General features: G+C 40.4%; 1 protein-coding gene and 1 pseudogene across 3 annotated transcripts in view; one reads left to right on the forward strand and one right to left on the reverse strand.

Moving 5' to 3' along the window:
• ZNF157 (zinc finger protein 157) overlaps positions 1–22,557 on the forward strand; it is a 30,525-nt gene extending 7,968 nt beyond the window's left edge. For 2 of the 3 annotated variants that reach the window (XM_058535735.1, XM_058535734.1), the window contains exons 3-5: positions 18,716–18,842; positions 19,129–19,224; positions 20,149–22,557. In XM_058535735.1, the coding sequence (XP_058391718.1) occupies positions 18,716–18,842; positions 19,129–19,224; positions 20,149–21,371 (1,446 nt within the window). In that variant the 3' untranslated portion in view covers positions 21,372–22,557. Of the gene's footprint in view, positions 1–5,925; positions 6,159–18,702; positions 18,843–19,128; positions 19,225–20,148 lie in introns of all 3 variants that reach the window. The other variant, XM_058535736.1, reaches the window with a different exon arrangement.
• Positions 4,559–6,032, reverse strand: LOC131400915 (UBX domain-containing protein 4-like; annotated as a pseudogene).
• Positions 22,558–23,607: the final 1,050 nt, after the last annotated feature.

Genomic DNA, 23,607 nt, shown 5'->3' on the forward strand with positions numbered 1-23,607 from the left:
CATAGCTGCACATCCTTCTAGTTGCTGTATGTGGGATGCGGCCTCAGCACGGCCGGAGAAGCGGTGCGTTGGTGGGCACCCGGGATCCAAACCCGGGCTGCCAGCAGCGGAGTGCGTGCACTTAACCACTAAACCACGAGGCCAGCCCATGATTTGATACATTTATATATTGCAATATGATGACCACCGTAGTGTCAGCTAACACCTCTATTACGTCACATAGTTATCATTTCTTTTTTGTGGTGGGAACAATTAAGATCTAGTCTCTTAGCACCTTTGAAGTTTGTAATACAGTATGGTTGGCTGTAGTCACTGTGCTGTGCGTTAGTGCTCCAGGACCTGTTTATCTACTAGTTCCGAGTTTGTACCCTTAAACAACATATCCCCAATACGGTCTTTTTTTCTAGGTTTTTGAGGGTGGCACCTTAGATTTTTGATTTGAGACTTTCCTCTTTCAAATATATGCATTTAGTGCTATATATTTTCCTCTCAGCACTGCTTTAGGAATTTATAATTCCACAAATTATAAATGTAATTTCATTTTCATTCAGCTCATTGTATTTTTTGTTTCCTCTGAGACTTCCTCTTTGAAGCATGGATTATTTAGAAGTGTGTTGTTTAGTTTCCAAGTGTTTGGAGGTTTTCCTGTTAACTTTCTGTTATTGATTTCTAGTTTGACTCCAGAGTGGTCAGAGAAAACACCTATATGATTTCAATTCTTATAAAATTGTTGAGGTTTGTTTATGGTGTATGTTCCATGGACACTTGAAAGGAATGTGTACTCTACTGTTTTTGGGTGGTGTTTTCTATAAATCTAGATCCTGTTCCATCATTGTGTTATTGAGTTCTTTAGTATTCTTGCTCGTTTTCTTTTTAGTTGTTCTGTGAATTGTTGAGAGAAGGAGTGTTGAAGTTTCCAACTATAATTTGTCTGTTTCTCTTTTCAGTTTTGTCATCTTTTGCTTCTGTGTTTGCTGTGTATACATTTAGGATTGCTTTGTCTTTCTTGATGGATTGACTTTTTTATCATTATATGTCCCTCTCTGTCTCTGGTAATTTTTTTCTCTGAAGTCTACTTTATCTGATATTAATATAGCTACTTCTGCTTTCTTTTTTTCCAGCTTTATTGAGGTATAGTTGACAATACTTTTGCTTTCTTTTGGTTGATGTTTGCATGACATATCTTTTTCCATACTTTTCCCTTCAACCTGCCTATATTGCTGTATTTGAGGTGACTGGTGGAAGTTCTGATTCTCCGCTAGGCCTTCTCTGACACTAACTCCAGCAGGGTAGAAGGATGCCTCGTTACTGCTGATTTCGGGTGGAAGCCCAGGCCCCACATGGTTTCTCCACCGATAGCGCTGAGTGAGGAGGCTCATTATTGCCCAGAAGGCATGAACCTTGGCTCCCCACTTGGTCTTTTCTAATACCACGCCAGTGTTGTAGGGGGTATAGCACCTTGTTACAGCCCGACAAGAGTGCATGTGTATGCTCTCCACTTGGCTTTTGCTGATGGGATGGAGTTGGGACCCACATTTTCTTACGTGATGCTTGGCTGGAGTAAAGTGGTTATTATTAAAAGTTTTCTGTCTTGCTGCGTTGTCCCTTTCCTAGTCCTTTGACTAAAAAAAGCAGACTTTTTTGGAGCTGTTTTTGTCTGTGCCCATTGGCATTTTTGGGTTGCCAGCTTCTCTAGCACCTACTCTGGGATATATGAGGTGAAAAGAAAACTCAAGGGAGTCACTGCTATAATGTTCCTCAGGTTTTGCGGTCCCTTGCTTGTCTGCCTTCTCTCCAACTGGCAGAGTCTTCTCTTCCTTGTTTTATATATAGTGTACAGGGTTTTTAGTTGTACTTAGCAGGAGGAATAGGGAAAAGTATATTTACTTTATTTTCCCAGAAGCAGAAGTCAGCCTTTTTTTCTTAGGAGAAAAAAAATACAGAGCTTATTTCCAATTCAGATTAAAGTTACAGAACTTCTACTTCTTTGATATTATACTTATGTATCTTTTTTGGTAGAGGAATCATAATGACATTAACATAATGACTTTCTTGGTTTATCCTATAATATAAAAAATAATGGGAGGATAAAGTTGTAGGGGAGGAAGACAATTCCTCTACCCTCTGGGTCCTTCTGGCTGGTCTAAGAATTAAATTGACGTGAGACAATAATAGGAGAAAATCAAACAATACTTTATAACATCTATACATGAGAGGAACCCAAGAAAGCTGAGTAGCTCACCAGAATGTCCGAATCCCGCCACCTTAAATGCCATCTTCAGCTAAAGACAAAGGAGGATGTTGGGGGTAGTGGTTTGGGACTTCAAAGGGGAGGAAGACAATTCACATGGAGATGGAAAAGCAAATGTTTGGCAGACAGAACTTTGGTAAGAATGGGCTTTACCCAGAGTTATCTATGGTGATGGCCTGTCCTGGGGAAAGCTTTCTATCTTAAATTCTTTTAGTCAGTTAGGGGGAAGGTCAAAGTTTCTTTCAAAGTCTCTAATAATCTAAAATAGTCTAAAAATAATCAAGCCAAAGAGACACATTTTGGGGTGGCCAATTCTGATCCCCCACAAAGTAAAGCGAATAAGAATGGTTGCTTTTTCTAAAAAAAAAGAAACATTAGGAGTGTTACATAAATATTTTTCCGTGTCCACAAATGATTTTGTACATAATTTTAGTGGTTACATAGCATTCTATCCTTTGAACATTTGCAATGGCAGTAGGTTTTCATTATAATTGACAATTTGGTGGTGAAATTCCTCGACTTATTTCTTTATGTACAACCATCATTATTTGTTAGGTATTTGTCTAGAAATTGAATTTTTGTGCCCCAGGAGAGGGATCACTAAATTGTAAGGAATTCAGTGGATGACAGTGAAGAATCTTCTTCTTCGTATTCTACATGTTACTACTATTTGGAGGCTGATGATTCTGGCCATGCATGGCAGCTTTTTCCTTATCATCAGTACTCAACCCCTCCCTGAATCTTCCTTCCAGATCTTCCAAAGAAGAATTAGAAATGGTCACATCCCCAGTTAGTTTGTATTTGTTTGTTTATCTACTTGTCGCTGTCATTTTCCTGTGGTTTTTAGGAAGCTTCTAAGTATAAACAGATAAATATTAGGATAAAAGGAAATAAAAAGAAGAAAATACCAACACAAGTTTTAGAATGTAGGCATGCTGGTCAACAATCCTACACAGCTGAAAACTTTGAAGTCTAGATTTATATGTGATATTCTGTGAAGACATAGCAGAGTAAGAAGTGCAATCAGACACATGAATTACAATGCACCCACAGAGAAATCAGTAATTCCTCTATAGTAAAGATTTCCTGGTACTTGAGGGTCAAGAAATCTTTTGATAGATCTTCATATGGATGATGGAAACAGTATCTTTAGTTATAACCTTGTCATAAGTGCTATTACAGGTCTCCTATGGCTATTTTTCTTTTTGAAAAGATTTTTCATTCAATATTTAAGTAGGATTAAAAACTACAAGATTTTGCTTGCAGTTGATGAGTGATAAGAGAAAGGATAAACATAAATAATTAGGGCCGGCCCCATGGCTTATTGGTTAAGTGCGTGCACTCCGCTACTGGCGGCCCAGGTTTGGATCCTGGGCACGCACCGACGCACCGCTTCTCTGGCCATGCTGGGGCCGTGTCCCACACACAGCAACTAGAAGGATGTGCAGCTATGACATACAACTATCTACTGGGGCTTTGGGGGAAAGAAAAAAAAAAGGAGGAGGATTGGCAATAGATCTTAGCTCAGAGCCGGTCTTCCTCAGCAAAAAGAGGAGGATTAGCATGGATGTTAGCTCAGGGCTGATCTTCCTCACACACAAAAAAAACACATAAATAATTATCTGATTGCTTAATTAAAATGCATCTGACCCAGTGTCATATTACTCAGTGATGTACCAGTGACTTTGTGTGGGCTTAAGAGTTTTAGAGCAAAATATCTCTGAACGAAACATGCCATCTGAGAGTGTAGGGATACTGGGCACATGAAATACTGTATAAGAAAACTGATTGACAGTAGTTGTGTCAGACCTTTAGATTTCTAACAGTTGGTTACCATATGTAGGGACTTCGCAGCCAGTTAGTTATTTTATTTCCTGACTTTTCTGAGTTAAACAGTTTTAACCTACACCCACTAAGCAGGATGAGAGATAGACTTTAAAATATAGACTAGTTGGAAAACATAAAGCAGTCTTACTTCCCCAGTAGAATTTTAGTTGAATTAAATTGTAAGAGAGGGGCTGGCCTGGTGGCGCAGTGGTTAAGTTCGTGCGTTCCTCTTCGGCGGCCCGGGGTTCGCAGGTTCAGAGCCTGGGCGTAGACCTGTGCACCGCTTGTCAAGCCATGCTGTGGCAGGCATCCCACATATAAAATAGAGGAAGATGGGCACAGATGTTAGCTCAGGGACAGTCTTCCTCAAGCAAAAAGAGGAGGATTGGCAACGGATGTTAGCTCAGGGCTAATCTTCCTCACCAAAAGAAAAAAAAAGTAAGAAAAACAATGATTATTGCACATATTGTGCTAGTCTCACTACATCTGTTGAATAGAATTTGCATTCCAAGTGTTTTCATCTTCACCATCATCTTAAATCCTTAATCTATCTCCCTTCCTTTTTGAAGTCTTCCCCATGCTTTTCAGGCACTTTTTTCTAGCTGGTTCTCTTTTTTTCTGAGTTGCTAGGTGGTGCACAATTTGAGTGTTTTGATGATGTTGTTATCAAAGAAGTCTGTGCAGGAGGAGCACAATAAGAAATTGCTAATCAATATCCAGATGACAGGGCATGGATACAGACAGTACTGTGGCCAACAGTCTCCAAACGTCTCGACCGGAAGAGTGTACTATGGATGTAGTTGGTCTTTCTGTGCAGTAAACTATGTAGCAAATTGTGTGCTTTTTCTTGAGGAGCATCCAGAGGGAACTGATTTATAAAGGAAGAACCATCAGGAAGACAGAAATGAATTATTGCAATAGTGTTTCTTTCTCTTGCATAAGATTCCCTCTGGAATTCTACTTCTGCCACTTCTGCCTGTTTTCAGCACAGCAGCAGCTTTGGCAGCTTCTACTTTGTCCTTTGTCTTGTAAAGTGAGCAGCACTTTCTGCATGGTCCAGTGCAATCTGCTGTTTTATATATCTTTGAGCTGCCCTATCTTCAGCGTTTTCTGTTTCTTTGCTCTTACATCCTGTTTGTCGACTCTTCTTGCTTTCTTTTAATATCCAACATTTCTTTCCTGGTTTTCCTCCTCAATTTCCTTTTTTTTTTTGAGGAAGATCAGCCCTGAGCTAACATCTGTTGCCAATCCTTCTCTTTTTGCTGAGGAAGATTGGCCCTGGGCTAACATCCGTGCCCATCTTCCTCTACTTTATATGGGACGCCGCCACAGCATGGCTTGACAAGCGGTGCATCGGTCTGCACCTGGGATCCGAACTTGCGAACCCCGGGCCACCGAAGCAGAGCACGCGCATTTAACTGCTATGCCACTGGGCTGGCCCCCTCAATTTCCTTCTTAATCTCTCTTTGTTCTTTTACTTTTCTTTCCTTTCTTCAAATGTTTTGGTTAGTTTTTTCCCTCTGACTGTGAGATTCTGAGTAGGTCTCTGATTTGAACATTGACTAGGCTTCTGAGAGGGAGTGACATGGCTTGAACTTTCTTGTCCTGTTTAAGTATATGACTTTGTATTAGGAGAGGTGGGTGGCGTATCACAAATCTGGACTGAGAGTTTTCAGAAGTATAATTGGGTTCAAATGAGGGATGAAACAGAGACTAAACTTTCTGACTGGCTCCCATTTGCAACTGATGTTTCTGCTGTTAGTGAGTGCATCTTTTGATATTGATTTTAACAGCAACAGAACTGTTTGAGGATGCTTCTGTCACTTTCTCATCTTCCCAACTTGCAGCCATGTGTAGACTGCCCATCATCACCTGCCACGAACACCAGGAAGACCATGCTGCTCCTCTTGGCCAATGTGATGGTGACCTGAATGGTGCCCTGGAACCACAGCATCACTCCCTTCTCTTCTGTCTGTTATAAGGACACTTGTCAGTGGATTTAGGGTCCGCCCAGGTAACCCAGGATGATCTCAACTCAGGATCCTTAACTACATCTGCAAGGATCCTTGTCCTAAATAAGGTAACATTCACAGAGTCTGGGTGTTAGCATATTGACAATTTTTGGGGGGCCACTATTTAGCCCATTACAGTTCATCCTCTGGTCCCCAAATTCACATCCATCCCATGTGCAAAATACATTCACCACATCCCAGCATCCGCCAAAGTCTTAACCCATTATAGCATCAACTCTAGGCCCCAAATCTCATCTAAGTATCATCAACTCACAAAGCCCCAGGTCTTATTATTTAAATCATCTAAATCAGGTACAGGTAGGATGAGACTCTGGGTATGATCCATCTGGGGCAAACTTCCTCTTAATCTGTGGATCTGTGAAACTAGAAGACACATTATCTGCTTCCAAGATACAATGGTGGGATAAGCATAAGATAGACATTCTCATTCCAAAAGAGATAAATTGGAAGGAATAAAGGGTCACTGGTCCCAAACAAATTTGAAATCCAGCAGGGCAATTCCGTTAGGTTTCAAGGCCTGGAGATAATCCTCTGTGGCTGGATGTCCTGCCGTTTGGGCCCATTGTGGCTCTGTCTTCTGGACCTATGGCAACACGTCCAGTCCCTGCACTGCCTACTGTGGCTCCACTGGCCTCTGCCTCTGGGCCCACACCTCTACTCTCTGACTGTACCCGAGGCTCTGCTCTTGAAGTCATTCTTCCTTTTTCTTGCAGGGTAGTACATGTTTACAGCTAGGTAGTATCATCAGCCTGTTTCCTGCCTGTAAAATTTTGGAAGTCTGATAGCCTTCTCTCATTTTGTCTGTATCTGTCCCTTTCAGTTCAAGCTGGCAGTGTTCTACGCATATAACATTCTCAAAAGCCTTTTGTCTCTCCTGTGTATGTCCCCATTAGACAAGAGGGACCCCACAGATCTTTACTGGATAATCCCCTCTCTATTCCTGGATTCTGCTGAGATGGTTCAGTGGATCCATGAGTCACATACCTAATATCTTTAGGAAAAGATTGTCTAGCCATACCTGTGGCTTTTTCTCCGTAGCACTAGTTCCCAATAGTGAATTTTCTAATTTTATCATTCTATACAGTATGGGTAGGATGAGAATATACCAAATCATTGGGTTGGTTCTTTTTTGCTTAATAGTTTCTTACTCAATGTATTTCTTTTGTCTCACCTTTTACTATAAGCAGCAAGACAAAACCAGCCACACCTTCGGTACAGTAGTCCCCCCGTATCCGTGATTTTGCTTTCCGTGGTTTCAGTTATCCGTGGTCAACTGCAGTCTGAAAATTTAAATGGAAAATTCTGGAAATAAACAATTCATTAGTTTTAAATTGTGTGCCATTCTGCATAGCATGATAAACTCTCACGCCATCCTGCCCAGGATGTTAATCATCCTATAGTCCAGAGTATCCATGCTGTGTACGTTACCCACCCATTAGTTACTTAGTAGCCATCTTGGTTATCAGGTTGACTGTCACCGTATCACAGTGCTTGTGTTCAGGTTACCCTTATTTTACTTAATAATGGTCCCAGAGTGCAAGTGTAGTGATACTTGCAATTTGAATATGCCAGAGAAGCTGTCAAGTGCTTCCTTTAAGTGAAAAGGTACAAGTTCTCGACTTAATAAGGAAAGAAAAGAAATCATACCCTGAGGTTGCTAAGATCTACAGTAACTCTTAATACAGTATATTGTTATAATTGTTCTATTTTATTATTAATTGTTGTTAATCTCTTCCTGTGCCTAATTTATAAATTAAACTTTATCATAGGTATGTATGTGTAGGAAAAAACATAGTATACATAGGGTTTGGTACTATCTGCAGTTTCATGCATCCACTGGGGGTCTTAGAACTTATCCCCTGTGGATAAGGGGGGACTACTGTACTTTACTTGAAAATCTCTCAGCTAAATATCCAAGTTCATTCCTTACAAGTTCTACTTTCCGTACAACTGTAGAACACAATTCCACCAAGTTTTCTGCCACTATATATAACAAGGATAGTCTTTCCTCCAGTTTCCAATGACGTGTGCCTCATTTTTGTGTGAAACCTCACCAGAAGCACCTTTAATGTTCATATTTCGATTAATATTCTGTTCATGATGATATATGTATTCTCTAAGATGGCAGAAGCTTCTTCTACTGTCTTCTTCACTTCCTTCTGAACTCTCCAACAGCGCCTTTAATGTCCATATTTCTTCCAATAGTCTCTTGAAGGCAATCTAGGCTTTTTCTATCACACACCTCAAAATTCTTCCAGCCTCTACACATTATCCCAAGCCAAAGGCACTTTCATATTTCTAGTTTTTTTTTGTGTGTGTGTGAGGAAGATCAGCCCTGAGCTAACATCCATGCCAATCCTCTTCTTTTTGCTGAGGAAGACTGGCCCTGGACTAACATCCGTGCCCATCTTCCTCTACTTTATATGGGACGCCGCCACAGCATGGCCTGACAAGCAGTGCATCGGTGTGCGCCTGGGATCCGAACCTGGGCCGCCAGCGGCGGAGCGTGCACACTTAACCGCTACGCCACGGGGCCGGCCCCATATTTCTAGGTTTTTATTGAAGCAGTACCCTACTTCCCAGTAACAAAAATATGTGCTAGTTTCCTAGGTCTGCCATAACTAATGACAACAGACTTGGTGACTTAAAATAGCAAAAATTTATTCTCATACAGTTCTGGAGGCCAGAAGTCTGAAATCAAGGTGTTGGCAGAGCCATGGTCCCTCTGAAGGCTCTAGGGGAGAATCCTTCCTTGTTTCTTCCAGCTTCTAGTGGATCTAGGCATTTCTTGGCTTGTGGCTACATCACTACAATCTCTGCCTCTGTCTTCTTATGACCCTCTCCTTTGTATTTGTCTTCTCCTCATCTGTGTCTTATAAGGACGCTTGTCATTGGATTAAAAGCCCAACTGGATACTCTGTATCAGTCAGGATTCTACCAGAGAAATAGAGCAAGTGGGAGATAGATATGTGTATGTACATAAAGAGATTTATTTCAAGGAATTGGATTGATTGTGCCAGCTGGCTAGGCAAGTCCAAAATCCAAGGGTAGGCCATCAGGAAGGGCAAGCTGAAACTCTGGCAGGAGCTTATGCTGCCATCCACAGATAGAATTTCTTCTTCCTCAGGGAAACCCCAGTTTTGCTCTTAAGGCCTTTCAACTGATTAGATGAGACCTACTCGGATTATCAAGGATAATCTCCTTTACTAAAGTCAACTAATGGTAGATGTTAATTACATCTACAAAATACCTTCACAGCAACACCTAGATTAGTGTTTGATTGAGTAAGTGGGGACTATAGCTAGCCCAGTGGACATAGAAAACTGACCATCACAGTCCACCCCTTGTCAACGTGGCACCCATACACATCTCCTTAAACCATACTTAATCTCCAAATAAAGACAATAACAAGGTCATACTTCTGCCTAATGTGATACAAATATTATGTGTACAGCTGAAAACAGGCTAACTCCTTCCTCAGAACAGGGTGCAAAGTCATTGAGTGATGCTCACTCTTCTTGATATACTGGAACTTAAATACTGCGATGTAGAGCTAACTATTATTAATAGATTTTATGTTAGATAAGAGGATAAGAGAGGGAACAAAACAAAAATATTAGTTGTACACACACACACACTCATAACAAAATAAGGAAGAAATACTCAAAAATTTTAGTCCTCATTTCTGTAACTGGTCACGCGGTCATAGCTGGTATTTATAAGTGCCTTCTACTATCCATTCCATATTCCCTTTGCCCTCAGCAAGCACTTCAGCTGGTCATGGTTCTTTACCTAGTGGGGTGACCCAAACTTTAATGCCTGCAGAGTCTGGGCTATTAATAGTCTTGCCTGAATTGGGTTATTGTAGTTTTCCATTTACTTTAATCACAGAGCATGATAGTATGCCTTAAGGGACCTTCTGTATTCCAGGCATATACTTCCTTACCTCCATTATGTAGCAGCAGCCCAATTACCCCTTGGTAGTCAGGGTCAATCACCCCAGCCAACAGTGTAATTCCTTTCCTTGCCTGTTGATTCAGAGGCGTGAGGAGCCCAAAGTGGCTGGGTAACAGTCTTAGGTTCCAGTTCAGTAGAATCACTGTTGTGTCTCCTGGTGGAAGCATTCATCCCTTTGGAACTAGGACCTCTACACTAGCAGAGCATAAGGCCACAGGGATGGGAAGGGAAATTTTTGCTAGTTGATCGTTAGGGGTAATAGTGAATGGTGCTATTCCCATTTTTACCCCTTGAATTCTGGACCCGTGACTCCTGTCTGTGAGAGAAACAGCAACATATATTAGATGCTGATTCAGAGGCTGTACAGCCTCCTGAGGACATTGCCTCAGCCCTGCAAGGTATTACCACCTAGCTGGCATTATAACTGAGTCTTAAAAAGGCCATTCCACCATTCTGTTAAGCCAGCTGCTTCAGGATGGTGGGGAACATGATAAGACAAGTGAATTCCTTGAGCATGGACCCATTGCTGCACTTCATTTGCTGTGAAGTGAGTTACTTCATCAGAAGCAATGCTGTGTGGAATACCATGATGGTGGATAAGGGGTTCTATAAGTCTACAGATGGCAGTTTTGGCAGAAGCATTGCATGTGGAAAGGCAAATTCATATCCAGACTAACTGTATATTCCAGTATTCCATGATGAAAGCAGTCCAATGTAATCAGCCTGCCACCAGATAGCTGGCTGATAACCCTGGGGGATGGTGCCATATCAGGGACTCAGTGTCTGCTGCTGGCAAATTGGGCACTCTGCTGTGGCTGTAGCCAGGTCAGCCTTGGTGAGTGGAAGTCCATGTTGCTGAGTCCATGCATAACCTCCATCCATGTCACCATGGTCATTTTGTTCATGAGCCTACTAGGCTCCCTGTGCAAGCTACAACACTTGTACAAGCTGCAGATACTTCCAAAATCATGTCTGAGTGTGGATCATAAGGGCCCAAAGGCATCAAGAGAGCTACGACTTTTTGCAATTCAGACATAGTTTACTTTTTTTTAGTCCCTTATTCAAATACGGCCTTCTTTTGGGTAGTTTTATAGAGAGTAACTAGCAATATTTGCACATACGTAACATGTGTCCTACAAAATCCAAGTGACCTGATCAGGTGCTGTGTTTCTTGCTTAGTACCAGGGGTAGGCAACAACGGTTCATTTCTTGTTGCCTGTGGAATGTCATGGGTGGCTCCTGCCCAGGGTATTCCTAAGGATTTCACCATTTGAGTGGGCCCTTGGGTTTTTGTTGGATTTATCAACTAGCATCTGTTGATCATGTGTGTCACTATTGCATTTAAGTCAATCCTAGCTTGATATTCAGTTTCTGGTGTTATCATGATATCATCAGTGTAGTGTATTATTATACTTAAGACTTGCATCAAGTCCAAATCCCTTCTAGCCAAATTATGACAGTTGAATTATGACAGCTGGTGAAAATAACACTGTGGCAGTACAATAAATGTAAATTAGGATCCTTCCCATGTGAAATCAAACTGCACCTGACTCTTTTCCTATATTGAGATAGAGAAAAAAGCATTTGCAGGATCAGTCCCTGAGAACCAGTCTCCTTTAGCTTCCTGTATTCTTCCACTGTTGAAACCGTATCAGGAAATACTGATGTTATCAGCGATACTAATTTATTTAAGCCTTGATGGTCTGCTGTTAGTCCCCTGAGCCATCCACCTTTTTCACGAGCCACACAGGGCTATTCTAAGAGAGTTTATTGGCCTAGCACTCCAGCTTCTAACATGTCATTAATTAAAGTGGTAATCTCTTTTTGTCCACTATGTATTCTATACTGCTTCAAAATAACAACTTGTATGGGCTTGGGCAATTCTAAAGATTCTTGTTTATCATGTGCGGTTAATACTGGCCAAAGGGTGAACTTACATTCCTTCTGTTCTACAATACTAGATAGAAGTGTTCCCCGGTCAGATATAATATCCATCTCAGGAATACATTTAGATGAAGGAGATGCAACCACTTCACATAAAATCCATTCAAGCATTCCCATTTTCTTCCAAACTTTCACCTTCATTCCGTCAACTGTTACATCCCTATATCCTCCTAATCACACCGTGGGCCCTATTAGGGCTTCACCAACAGATTTTGGAATCACAGTGCATTATTGTTCCATGTCATAGAGTCCCAGAAAAGTTTCTTTTCTGCCCCCTGGCCATTTTACCCACACATGTGCATATGGCCTTGGGTACCCAGCTGGATGTTGAGGCTGGCTGGAGACCAAGATAAACCAATGAGCCCATACTGATAATGAATGAATAAGGGAGAAGAGAAAGCTCTTCTTTAAGGTTTAATGCCAATTAATAATGTGGAAAGAATGATAGAGTTAGAAAAATAACCATTTTCCAATCATTGTAGTAATAATTGGGCCAAGCAGGAATCATTGATGGATGCCAAAGCTATTGGATGAAAGTTTAATGAGGAATAAAATATTTACATAGTCTCAAAGTATGTCCCCACAGATAACTCATTAATTACATAGGGAAAATTGGTAACTTGACAGTGGAGAAACCTAATAGATACTACCTTAACTAAATGATCAGAAATGTAAAAATTTTAATTTGAAAATTCCTCATAATCTGGCCTTCTGGAGATAATCAGTCTTAACAGTTCAGTAAATATCCTTCAGGAACTGTGAAGTTTTTTTTGGATATGACTATCCAGTTGTTCCAGAGCCATTTGTTGAGAAGAGTATTCTTTCCCCACTCAATATCCTTGACACCTTTGTCAGACATCAATTAACCATTTATTTGCGGGTCTATTTCTAAACTCTATTTTATAGTCTCATATATATCTTTACAAAAATACCATACTGTCTTAAGAACTGTAGCTTTATAAGTATTGAAATGAGGTAATGTAAGTCATTTAATGTTTTTCTTCTTTTTCAAAGTTGCTTTGGCTATTCTAGGTCTTTTTATTTCCATATGAATTTTAGAATCAGCTTGTCAATTTCTAATTCTTAAATTTCTTTATTGATTGTGATCAGTGTTGTTTGTAATATTTCTATTTTAAGGAACCTACTGAGATTGTTTTCTTTGTGCCTTAGTATGTGATCAGTTTTTGTGAATGTTCCATGTGTGCTTGAGAAAAGTATATTCTGTATGATCTGGGTTTACTGTTCTATATATATATGTCTCTCTCCAAAAGTTCCACCTTATTGACTATGTTGTTTAGGTCTTTTATATCATTACTTATTTTTTTGTCCACTTAATCTGTCTCATTCTGTGAGTGGTATGTTAAAAGTCTCCCATTAGAGAGTGTTTCTGTTTCTTCTTGTATTCCTGTAGTTTTTGGTTTATATAGGCTTATGCTGTGTTACTTTGTGCATAGGTATTCACAAATATCTTTATTGTTGTATCTTAATTGTGGACAGGGTTTTTAACATTACAAAGTATCCTACTTTGTCTCATATAATTGCTTTTGAAATTCTCCTTTGTCTTGTTATCAGGATTTCAATCCCTGCTTTTATATTGTTTTCATTTAGTAAATCTTTGTCCATCTCTTTAATTTTAGCCTTTTGAAAAACTGTTTTAAGCACGTCTCTTGTATACAGCATTGTGTTGGGTTCTGCTTTATGAGGCAAAGTGAAAACCTTTTTCTTTTAATAGGTGGGGTAAGCCCATTCACATTTATTTGTATCACTGTTTGGTAATGTAAATAATACAAATATGTTTGGTCTCAATTCTCTCATTTTACCTTATGTTGTAATTACTGTGTGTATTTGTTATATTTACTGTCTTTCTTTCTCTATTGAGTGTTTCTTCTGAATTTTTTTGGTAATTAGGAAGGTTTATATTTTTATGCTGGTGGTTGTCTTTGAGTTAATACTTTTTGTGGTACCCTTAGTCAACCCTTTTTTCTTTCTTTCTTTTTATTTACTATTTATTTATAAAAATTTTATATATTTAAGCTGTACAACATGATGATTTGATATACATATACATAGTGAAATGATGACTATAGTCAAGCTAATTAACATATCATCTCCTCACATCATAGTTACTATTTTTTTTGTGTGATGAGTGTACCTGAAATCTATTCTCATAGCATATTTCCATTGTTCAATACAGTATTATTAAGTATAGTCATCATGCCTGTACATTAGATCTCTAAACTTACTCATCCTATGTAACTGTAACTTTGTACTCTGACCAATGTCTCCCCACTTCCCCCATACCCCTGGTAACCACCATTCTACTCTGCTTTTATGAGTTCAACTTTTTTTTTAGATTCCACATATAAATGAGATCATACAGTATTTGTCTTTCTCTGTCTGACTTATTTCACTTAGCATAATGTCCTCCAGGTTCATCCATGTTGTCACAAATGGCAGGATTTCATTCTTTCTCATGACTGAGCAAGTGTTCCATTGTAATATATATACACCACATCTTCTTTGTCCATTCATCTGTTGATGGACACTTAGGTTGTTTCCATATCTTTTTTTTTTAATGATTCTTTATTTTATTTATTTATTTTTAAATTTTTTTGTTTATTGCAGTAACGTTGGTTTATAACATTGTATAAATTTCAGGTGTACATCATTATACTTCTATTTCTGCATGGATTACATCATGTTCTCATGTTCACCACCCAAATACTAATTACAATCCATCACCACACACGTGCCTAATTATCACTTTCACCCTCCTCCCTCCCCCCTTCCCCTCTGGTAACCACCAATCCAATCTCTGTCTCTATGTGTTGTTTGTTGTTGTTTCTATATCTTGACCAGTGTGAATAATGCTGCAGTGAACATGGGAGTGCAGATATCTCTTCGGAATAGGGATTTCATTTCCTTTGGATAGATACCCAAAAGTGGGATTGATGGATCATGTAGTAGTTCTATTTTTAATTTTTGGAGGAGCCTCCATACTGTTTTCCATAGTGGCTGCACCATTTTACTTTTTCTTTATTAATCTTTTACCATCTAATTTGTCTCTCATCTGTTACCTATCTAGCAGTCAGTGATCTTATTCAGCTTTCCTCTTTTTCTTTCTCTTCTCCTCCCATTTTTTAGTTGCACTTTTTCTACTGTGTCAGAACACTTAATGTTTATACATTATCCTTCAGCCTATGACCCCAGCCTTGTTTTAGTCTTAGCTTTACAATTACATATATGAAATGCTTACTGTCAGTCCTTTTGCCAAAATTTTCCCATTCATGGTTTTCAGTTGGCTGAAGCTCGTCATTTAGTATAGTGCTGTCCAAGAGAACTTGCTGCAGTGATGGGAATGTTCTGTGTCTTTGCTGTCCAGTAGTATAACTAGCCACATGGGGCTATTGAGCACTGGAAATGTGCCTAGAGTGACTGAGGAACTGATTTGCTATTTTATTCCATTTTATTCTTTATTATTATTATTATTATTTTGCTGAGGAAGATTTTCCCTGAGCTAACATCTGTGCCAGTCTGCCTCTATTTTTTATGTAGGTTGCTGCCACAGCATGGCCACTGATGAATGGTGTAGGTCTGTGCCTGGGAACTGAACCTGGGCCGCCGAAGCGGAGTGCACTGAACTTAACCACTAGGCCATGGGGCCGGCCCCTATTTTGTTCCATTTTGATTAGTCAAAATTTAAATTTAAATGGTCGCATGTTGCTAGTGGCTACTGTATTGGTCAGTGCAGCTCTATTAAATTCCTTAGGAAGGGCACAAGTGTTCTGGCACATTTAAAACTGTTTTTCTAATGGCCTTGATACTTGAAGGGTATCTTGGCTGGCTATAACTTCCTTTGTTTGTACTTTCTTTCCTTAAGTTTCTTGAAAATACTGTTCTACTATTGCTTTGCTTTGTATGTTGTTTTTGAGAAATTGATGCCAGGGGCCAGCCCAGTGGTGTAGTGGTTAAGTTCGCGCACTCTGCTTTGGCAGCCCAGGGTTTGTGGGTTTGGATCCCAGGTGCAGACCTACGCACTGCTTATCAAGCCATGCTGTGGCGACGTCCCATATAAAGTAGAGGAAGATGGGCAAGGACGTTAGCCCAGGGCCAGTCTTCCTCAGCAAAAAGAGGAGGATTGGCAACAGATGTTAGCTCAGAGCTAATCTTCCTCACAAAAAAAATAGAGAAATTGATGCCAATCTAATTTTCTTTTTTATTTTAAAATTTTATTTGTTTTTTATTATTATTTTATTGAGGGCACATTGGTTTATAACATTGTGTAAATTTCAGGTGTACATCATTATATTGCGGCTTCTGTATAGACTGCATCCTATTCACCACCAAAAGTCTAGTTTTTATCCATCACTGTACACATGTGCCCCTTTACCCCTTTCACTCTCTCCCCACACCCTTCTATATGTTTATCTTCCACATATGAGTGAAATTGTATGGTATTTGTCTTCCTCTGTCTGACTTATTTTGCTTAGCATAATACCCTCAAGGTCCATCTATATTGTTGCAAATGGCACAATTTCATCTTTTTTATGGCTGAGTAGTATTCCATTGTGTATATATACCACATCTTCTTTATCCATTCATCTATTGGTGGGCACTTGGGTTCCTTCCAAGTCTTGGCTATTGTGAATAATGCTGTGATGAACATAGGGGTGCGTATATCTTTTCAAATTAGTATTTTCATGTTCTTTGGATAAATACCCAGAAGTGGAATAGCTGGATCATATGATATTTCTATTTTTAATTTTTTGAGAAATCTCCATACTGTTTTCCATAGGCCAATCTAATTCTCTTGCCTTGTAAGTTATTTCATCTTTTTGCCTGAAGGCCCTGAGGATTTTTTTTCCCTTTTCTTTAAATTCTAATAGTTTTGTTAGGATATATCTCAGAGTTGATTGTTCCAGGTCACTTTTTCTTGGTACCCAGTGGGTGGCCCTTTGATTGTGTTGAGGTTTGTTTTATGATCCAGGATATGGTCTAACTTGGTGAATATTCCATGTGTACTTGAAGAAACTGTTAATCTCTCAATTTTTGAGTGGAATGTTCTGCACAGTCAATTGGTTGATTGGTGGTGTTCAGTTTTTCTATATCTTGTTGATTTTATAACTAAGAGAGGTGTTGAAAGTCAGCAGCTGTAATTGTGAATTTGCCCATTTCTATTTTTTAGTTCTTTCAGTTTTGCTTCATGTATTTTGAAGCTATATTATTAGAGCAGTCTCCCCCACACTCCTGCTCCAGGGCTCCCCAGTCCTGGTCCTCTGGCTGGACAGTTGGGGCTTTAGTCTCTTCACTCTGGCACTCACTTTCTACAACCAGATTTGCCCTTGGGTCCAAGTGGTGGGAGGTTAGAAAAAAGGCAATGGGGATTTTTCTCACACTCTTCAGACCACTATTCCTCTGGCCAAAGAAAAGGACTCCTCTTCTTTAGAGTTTGAGGGGCCTGCTGCTGGGTGGTTGCAATTTTAGCGCTGGGGCTTACTTTGCAGCAGGACTGCATGAGAAAAGAAAAGATTTCTCCCATTTTATCTGTCCCATATGGGCCCCCCTTCAATCTTCATGTCACATTGATGTCCCTGCTGACTCTCTATTTAGTGCTTCTCTCAAGCTCTGTGTTCTCTCTTAGCCATCCGTTTTATTCTGGTGGCTTCAGCTAGTATTGAAATGCTGTTGTCTCCCAATCCTTGGTCTATCCTAGCCTTCTCTCCTGAGCTCCAGAATCATATATCCACCTGCCAACTGAATGTCTCTATCAGAATGTGCCATAAACACTCCAGCTCAGGTCCAAGATCTATCTCCGTTTCCCCTTCTGCCAACGCATTGTCTCTCATGTTTTGCTAATTTCAATATATGGCACCAGCCTCAATCCAGCTGGTCATGCCATTATCCTGGAGTAATATTCTCTCCCTTTCTCCCACTTGTCAGTACTTCTGTATAATTTATAAATATAAGTATATTGTGGGAAGGTCTGAAAATATTCTGATGGTATAAGAAGTCAAGTATTCTGGAGACTGATGATCTATAGGGAAAAACAGTTGAAAATTCCTCCACTGTCTGGCCCCTAAATAGCTCTTTATTTCATCACAGCCTGAACGCTATTTTCTTGTCATACTGTGCTATGATGTAGTTTCATAAATCACCATGTGTGTTTCATGTCTTCCTGCCTTTTCTTATGCTGTTGCCCCATATTTGTGAGGGAAATGATATTCTTTTTTAAGGATTCAAAGCTCTACCTCCTCAAGTGAAGTTCAATCTGATAACAGAAAGTGGAATCTCGTTCCATCCCTTGGGAAAGCCCATAGTACCCTGTGCATATGTCCAGCATAGCTCCTGTAACACCTTGTCGCAGATATGTGTTCTTATACAAGTCTCTGTACTGGGGTATGAGCTCCTTGGGAGCAGGCACTCCATCTCATTCCTTTTCATTTCCCCAGTAATTGGGACAGGTCCAGGCACATAGTGTTAACTCAGTAGTCAGTAGTCTTTTCTTCATGATTTGATAAATTAACACGGTAGCAGGGCTGTTCTGGGTTTTCCCCCGACAAAGTATAATATCAAGCAAGACACAGAGTCACGTGTCCAGGGTAGCTTTTTCTAGTCAACTCTCAATAGTGCTCTATTGAGAGAATTAGTTCCCACACATCTTTTCCATGTGTCTCGTTCTGATCATTGCAGATTGTTGTTACAGGGATCTGTGTCATTTGAGGACGTGGCTGTGGATTTTACCCGGCAGGAGTGGCACAGACTGGACCCTGCTCAGAGGACCATGCACAAGGATGTGATGCTGGAGAACTACAGCAACCTGGCATCTGTGGGTGAGGATTATTATCCATGTAACTCCTGGTGGCATGTGTTTCCTTTCTTGGTTTCTGCAACATGTGCAGGCTTTGTAGAGTTTAATACTTTAGTTTTAGATTCAAGGGTCAGAGATGATTGATCAGTTTGGGGCACTAGGAAGAGCGTGTGTGTTCTTACTTCCCCCAATGAAAGGTTTAAATGGGCCCCCTTCCTTGTGCAGCTTATGAAGATGCACCCTCCTCCATCAGAGGCCCTAAAGCTCAGACAACTTGGCCCATGTCCTGTGCCATTTCCCATTAACAGGCCTCTGCGTGGCCAAACCAGAGATGATCTTCAAGTTGGAGCGAGGAGAAGAGCTGTGGATATTAGAGGAGGAATCCTCAGGCCATGGTTACCCAGGTGAGTGAGCAAGAACTAGACGTACGGAAAACGGGAAATGAGAGCCCAGGAATTCAGGTGAGAACACTTTGGGCAGTGTTTTTCAAGAATCTCTTTTTAGAGGCCCTTGGCTTTTTGAAAATGACTGGAGGACAGAAGGTCTACATGCTTCACAACCTAAGTCACACATGCCAATATCATGCTTACACTTAAGTGCTCTCTCCTATTTTATCTTGATTTTTATAGTTATTTGCCACTCTTATCTATCCATGCCTGCCTCGTCTTAGAAATTTATTCTTAGCTAGTCTCTCTCTTTAGTATTCTCAGTTGCCTTCCCTCCCTCCATTGCCTTGGATGCCTTCTGTTGTCAGGCATGCATTCATTCATTCATTTAGTGATCTACCAAATCTAAAATGAGTGTCAGCTATATGCTGGTCACGTTCTAGGTGTGGGGATCCAGTAGTGAATACGCTAATATCTCTATTCTCCCAGAGCTTGCAGTCTAATGGAGGAAAGAGACCAGAAACAAACAAATACATAATGTTTGGTGATGAAAAGAAAATCAGTACAAGATAAGAAGGATAGATGCTAGGGCATGTGCTTTTAGGGAATGTGGTCAGGGAAGACTTTTGTGAGGTTAACATTAGTGCACCAGCATCAGCGAAGTGAGAGAGATGGAGCCATGTAGATTTTGAGTATTCTGGGCAGAGAGAACAGTAAGTGCCAAGCCTAGTCTGAATGATATACCCTAGGAATAGCAAAGAGGCTGATGTGGCTTAAGGGTGGGTGGTGAGAGTGTTAACAGGTGATATCAGAGAGTTAGCTGGGGGCCAACTTATGTAGAGTTTTAGAGGCTATGTTAAACACTTTAATTTTATACTGTGAGAAGGGAAGCATTGTTGGGTTTTGAGTGAAAGAGTGATATGATCTGATTTGCTTTTAAAGGATCTCTCTCACTGCTGTGTGGCAACAATTCTGTTGGGGATGATGCCCTCAGGCATGATAATGACCTTCAGCATCAGAAGATTCAAACTTTGGATCAAACTATTGAATATAATGGATATGGGAAAGTATTCTACAAGAAAATTGGCTTTGTTGGACATAAAAGAATACACACAGGAAATAAAAACTTTGAATGTCATGAATGTGGGAAAACTTACTGCAGGAAATCAAACCTTATTGAACATCTGAGAATACACACAGGGGAGAGACCCTATAAATGTGGTGAATGTGCAAAAACCTTTAGTGCAAGATCATACCTCATTGCTCATCAGAAAACTCACACGGGGGAGAAGCCTTTTGAATGTAATGAGTGTGGGAAATCTTTTGGCAGGAAATCACAACTCATTCTACATTGGAGAACACACACAGGAGAGAGACCCTATCAATGTACTGAATGTAGGAAAACCTTTTCTGAGAAGGCAACCCTCATGATTCATCAGAGAACTCACACAGGGGAGAAACCCTATGAATGTAGTGAATGTAGGAAAACATTTCGTGTTAAGACGTCCCTTACCCAACACCAGAGAACTCACACAGGGGAGAAACCCTACGAATGTGGTGACTGTGGGAAAAACTTCCGTGCAAAGAAATCCCTAAATCAACATCAAAGAATTCACACGGGTGAGAAACCCTATAAATGTGATGAATGTGGGAAATTCTTCAGAATGAAGATGACTCTCAATAATCATCAGAGAACTCACACAGGTGAAAAACCCTATCAGTGTAATGAATGTGGGAAATCTTTCAGGGTGCACTCATCTCTCGGGATACATCAGCGAATTCACACAGGAGAGAAACCTTATGAATGTAATAAATGTGGTAATGCCTTCTATGTCAAAGCACGCCTCATTGAACATCAGAGAATGCATTCAGGAGAGAAACCCTATGAATGTAGTGAATGTGGAAAAATTTTCAGTATGAAGAAGTCTCTTTGTCAACACCAGAAGACTCACACAGGAGAGAAACCTTATGAATGTAGTGAATGCGGAAATGCCTTCTATGTGAAAGTACGCCTTATTGAACATCAGCGAATTCACACAGGAGAGAGACCCTTTGAATGTCAAGAATGTGGGAAAGCTTTCTGCCGGAAAGCACACCTCACAGAACATCAGAGAACTCACACAGGTCGGCTTTTGCCTTGTACTGTGGAGAAAGCTTCTCTGTGAAGACACCCCCTCACCGTTGGATCAAGCCCTTTGGGCCATCTGATCAGCAGGGCACAGAGTGCACCTGTAACAATTTGACTCCTACATTGGTGTGAAACTATGTCCTGATCCCTTAGGGGATAGCTCATTGTTGTTTTCATTTCATTTGGGTTTCCCTAATTAGTGGTAAGGTTGAACATCTTACTTACTGATTGGCCATTTGGGTTTTTTCTTCTGCACATTGACTATTCATATCCTTTGCTCATTGTTTTCCTTTTTTTTTTTTTGTGAGGAAGATCAGCCCTGAGCTAACATCCATGCCAATCCTCCTCTTTTTGCTGAGGAAGACTGGCCCTGAGCTAACAACTATTGCCAATCCTCCTCCTTTTTTTTTTCCCCTTTTTCTCCCCAAGCCCCCAGTAGATAGTTGTATGTCATAGTTGCACATCCTTCTAGTTGCTGTATGTGGGACGCGGCCTCAGCATGGCCGGACAAGCGGTGCGTCGGTGCGCGCCTGGGATCCGAACCCGGGCCGCCAGTAGCGGAGTGCGCGCACTTAACCACTAAGCCACGGGGCTGGCCCCCCGCTCATTGTTTTCTAATAGGCTGTTTATCTTTTACTTCTTGGTTTAAATGTTCTTGTTTTTTTTTTAACATATGACAATATAAAAAGTCATGTGTGTTGCGAATATCTTCTCCCAGACTGTGGCTAGTTCTTTAATTTTGTTAACTCTTTTCTTCTGCTGAGGTTTTATGTTTTAATATTATCAGTTTCAAGGTGATAATATTCTACTATACTTTCTTCTAAAGTTAAGGTTTTCCATTCAACATTTGGAATTTTAATCTACCCTGAGTTTTGTTTTTTTTTTTTAAAGATTTTATTTATTTATTTTTTTCCCCCAAAGCCCCAGTAGATAGTTGTATGTCATAGCTGCGCATCCTTCTAGTTGCTGTATGCGGGACGTGGCCTCAGCATGGCCGGAGAAGTGGTGTGTCGGTGCGCGCCTGGGATCCGAACCCGGGCCACCAGCAGCGGAGCGCGCGCACCCAACCGCTAAGCCACAGGGCCGGCCCTACCCTGGGTTTGTTTTTGAATGGTGTGAATTCCGCAATATATAATGCTATATTGCTTTTAAAAACTTTACATGTATGGTATCACACTATGTTTAAACTTCTGCAGCTTGCTTTCTTCATGAAATGTTACCTTTCCAAGATCTATCCATGTTGATAAATATGTCTAGTTTATTCATTTATCTCTTCATTCCCCTAGTGAAAGACATTTGTACTGTTTCTGTGTTTGGTGTCTACATCTTGAAGTGGAACTGATGGGGCACAGGGTGTAGGCAGTGTGCCAGTTGTTAAGCTGTTGTGCCCCAGCTCTGAAACCACCCTTCTATACTGTGCTTTGTGATGCTGGGGCTGTGACTCTACAAAACACGTTTCTGTCTTGCCAGCTGTTCCGTGTTGAGCCTTGCCAATAAGAGATACTAAATATAAGCTGTGAGCCTAGGGAAGGAAGCAGGGACTTGCCCCCTTTTCTTTCTTTCTGTGAGCTCCGTGTTCATCGGAGTGTCAGCCAAGCATCGCTTCTTCACTCGGGCAGCAGCAGCAATTCCTCATGGTCGCAGCAGCTTAGTCCAGTGTGCAGTTTTCCAGCACTCACAGCCTTCTGGTCCCCACCCTCTCAGAGACGCTAGCAGCAGCTGACTGGTGCCACTTCCTTAGAGGTGAGTCCCAGCCACATGAGACCCCTCCTCCAACCTTCTAATTTTTAATAATTCCGATTTCCTCCCCTGTTGTCCCAGCCCAGCTGCTTTCTGCAGTTGCTACCTCCATGATAATTTTAATGTTCTCTTTTTGTCTTTTTGGTTACGTGGTTAGTAACTTCATAACTAGTTAAAAGTTCTTTATAATAAGTTCTCTCTATTAAAATAACTGGTATTATTTCTGTCTCCTAGCTGGGTTCTAATTGATACAGAAGTTTTTTAATTTGACTAAATATTGAATTTTTTTCCTTTTAAGTTGTACTAATTTATACTCTCATGAGCAGTTTGAGAAAAAGTTTACATTTTCCCATATTCACTGGGACTTATTATCAGTCTTTTAAATTGTTGCCAATCTGAAAGGCATAAAATGGCTTTAAGCCTTTCCATCCATGAATGTGGTTTGTCTTTTTATTTAACTCATCTTTTTTGAGCTTCAATAGTATTTTCTGTTTTTTTGCCAAGAAATTGTCTTTGAAAGTTAATCTTTTAAT

This window comes from Diceros bicornis, chromosome X (genome assembly GCF_020826845.1).
Source record: "Diceros bicornis minor isolate mBicDic1 chromosome X, mDicBic1.mat.cur, whole genome shotgun sequence".
NCBI lineage: Eukaryota > Metazoa > Chordata > Mammalia > Perissodactyla > Rhinocerotidae > Diceros > Diceros bicornis.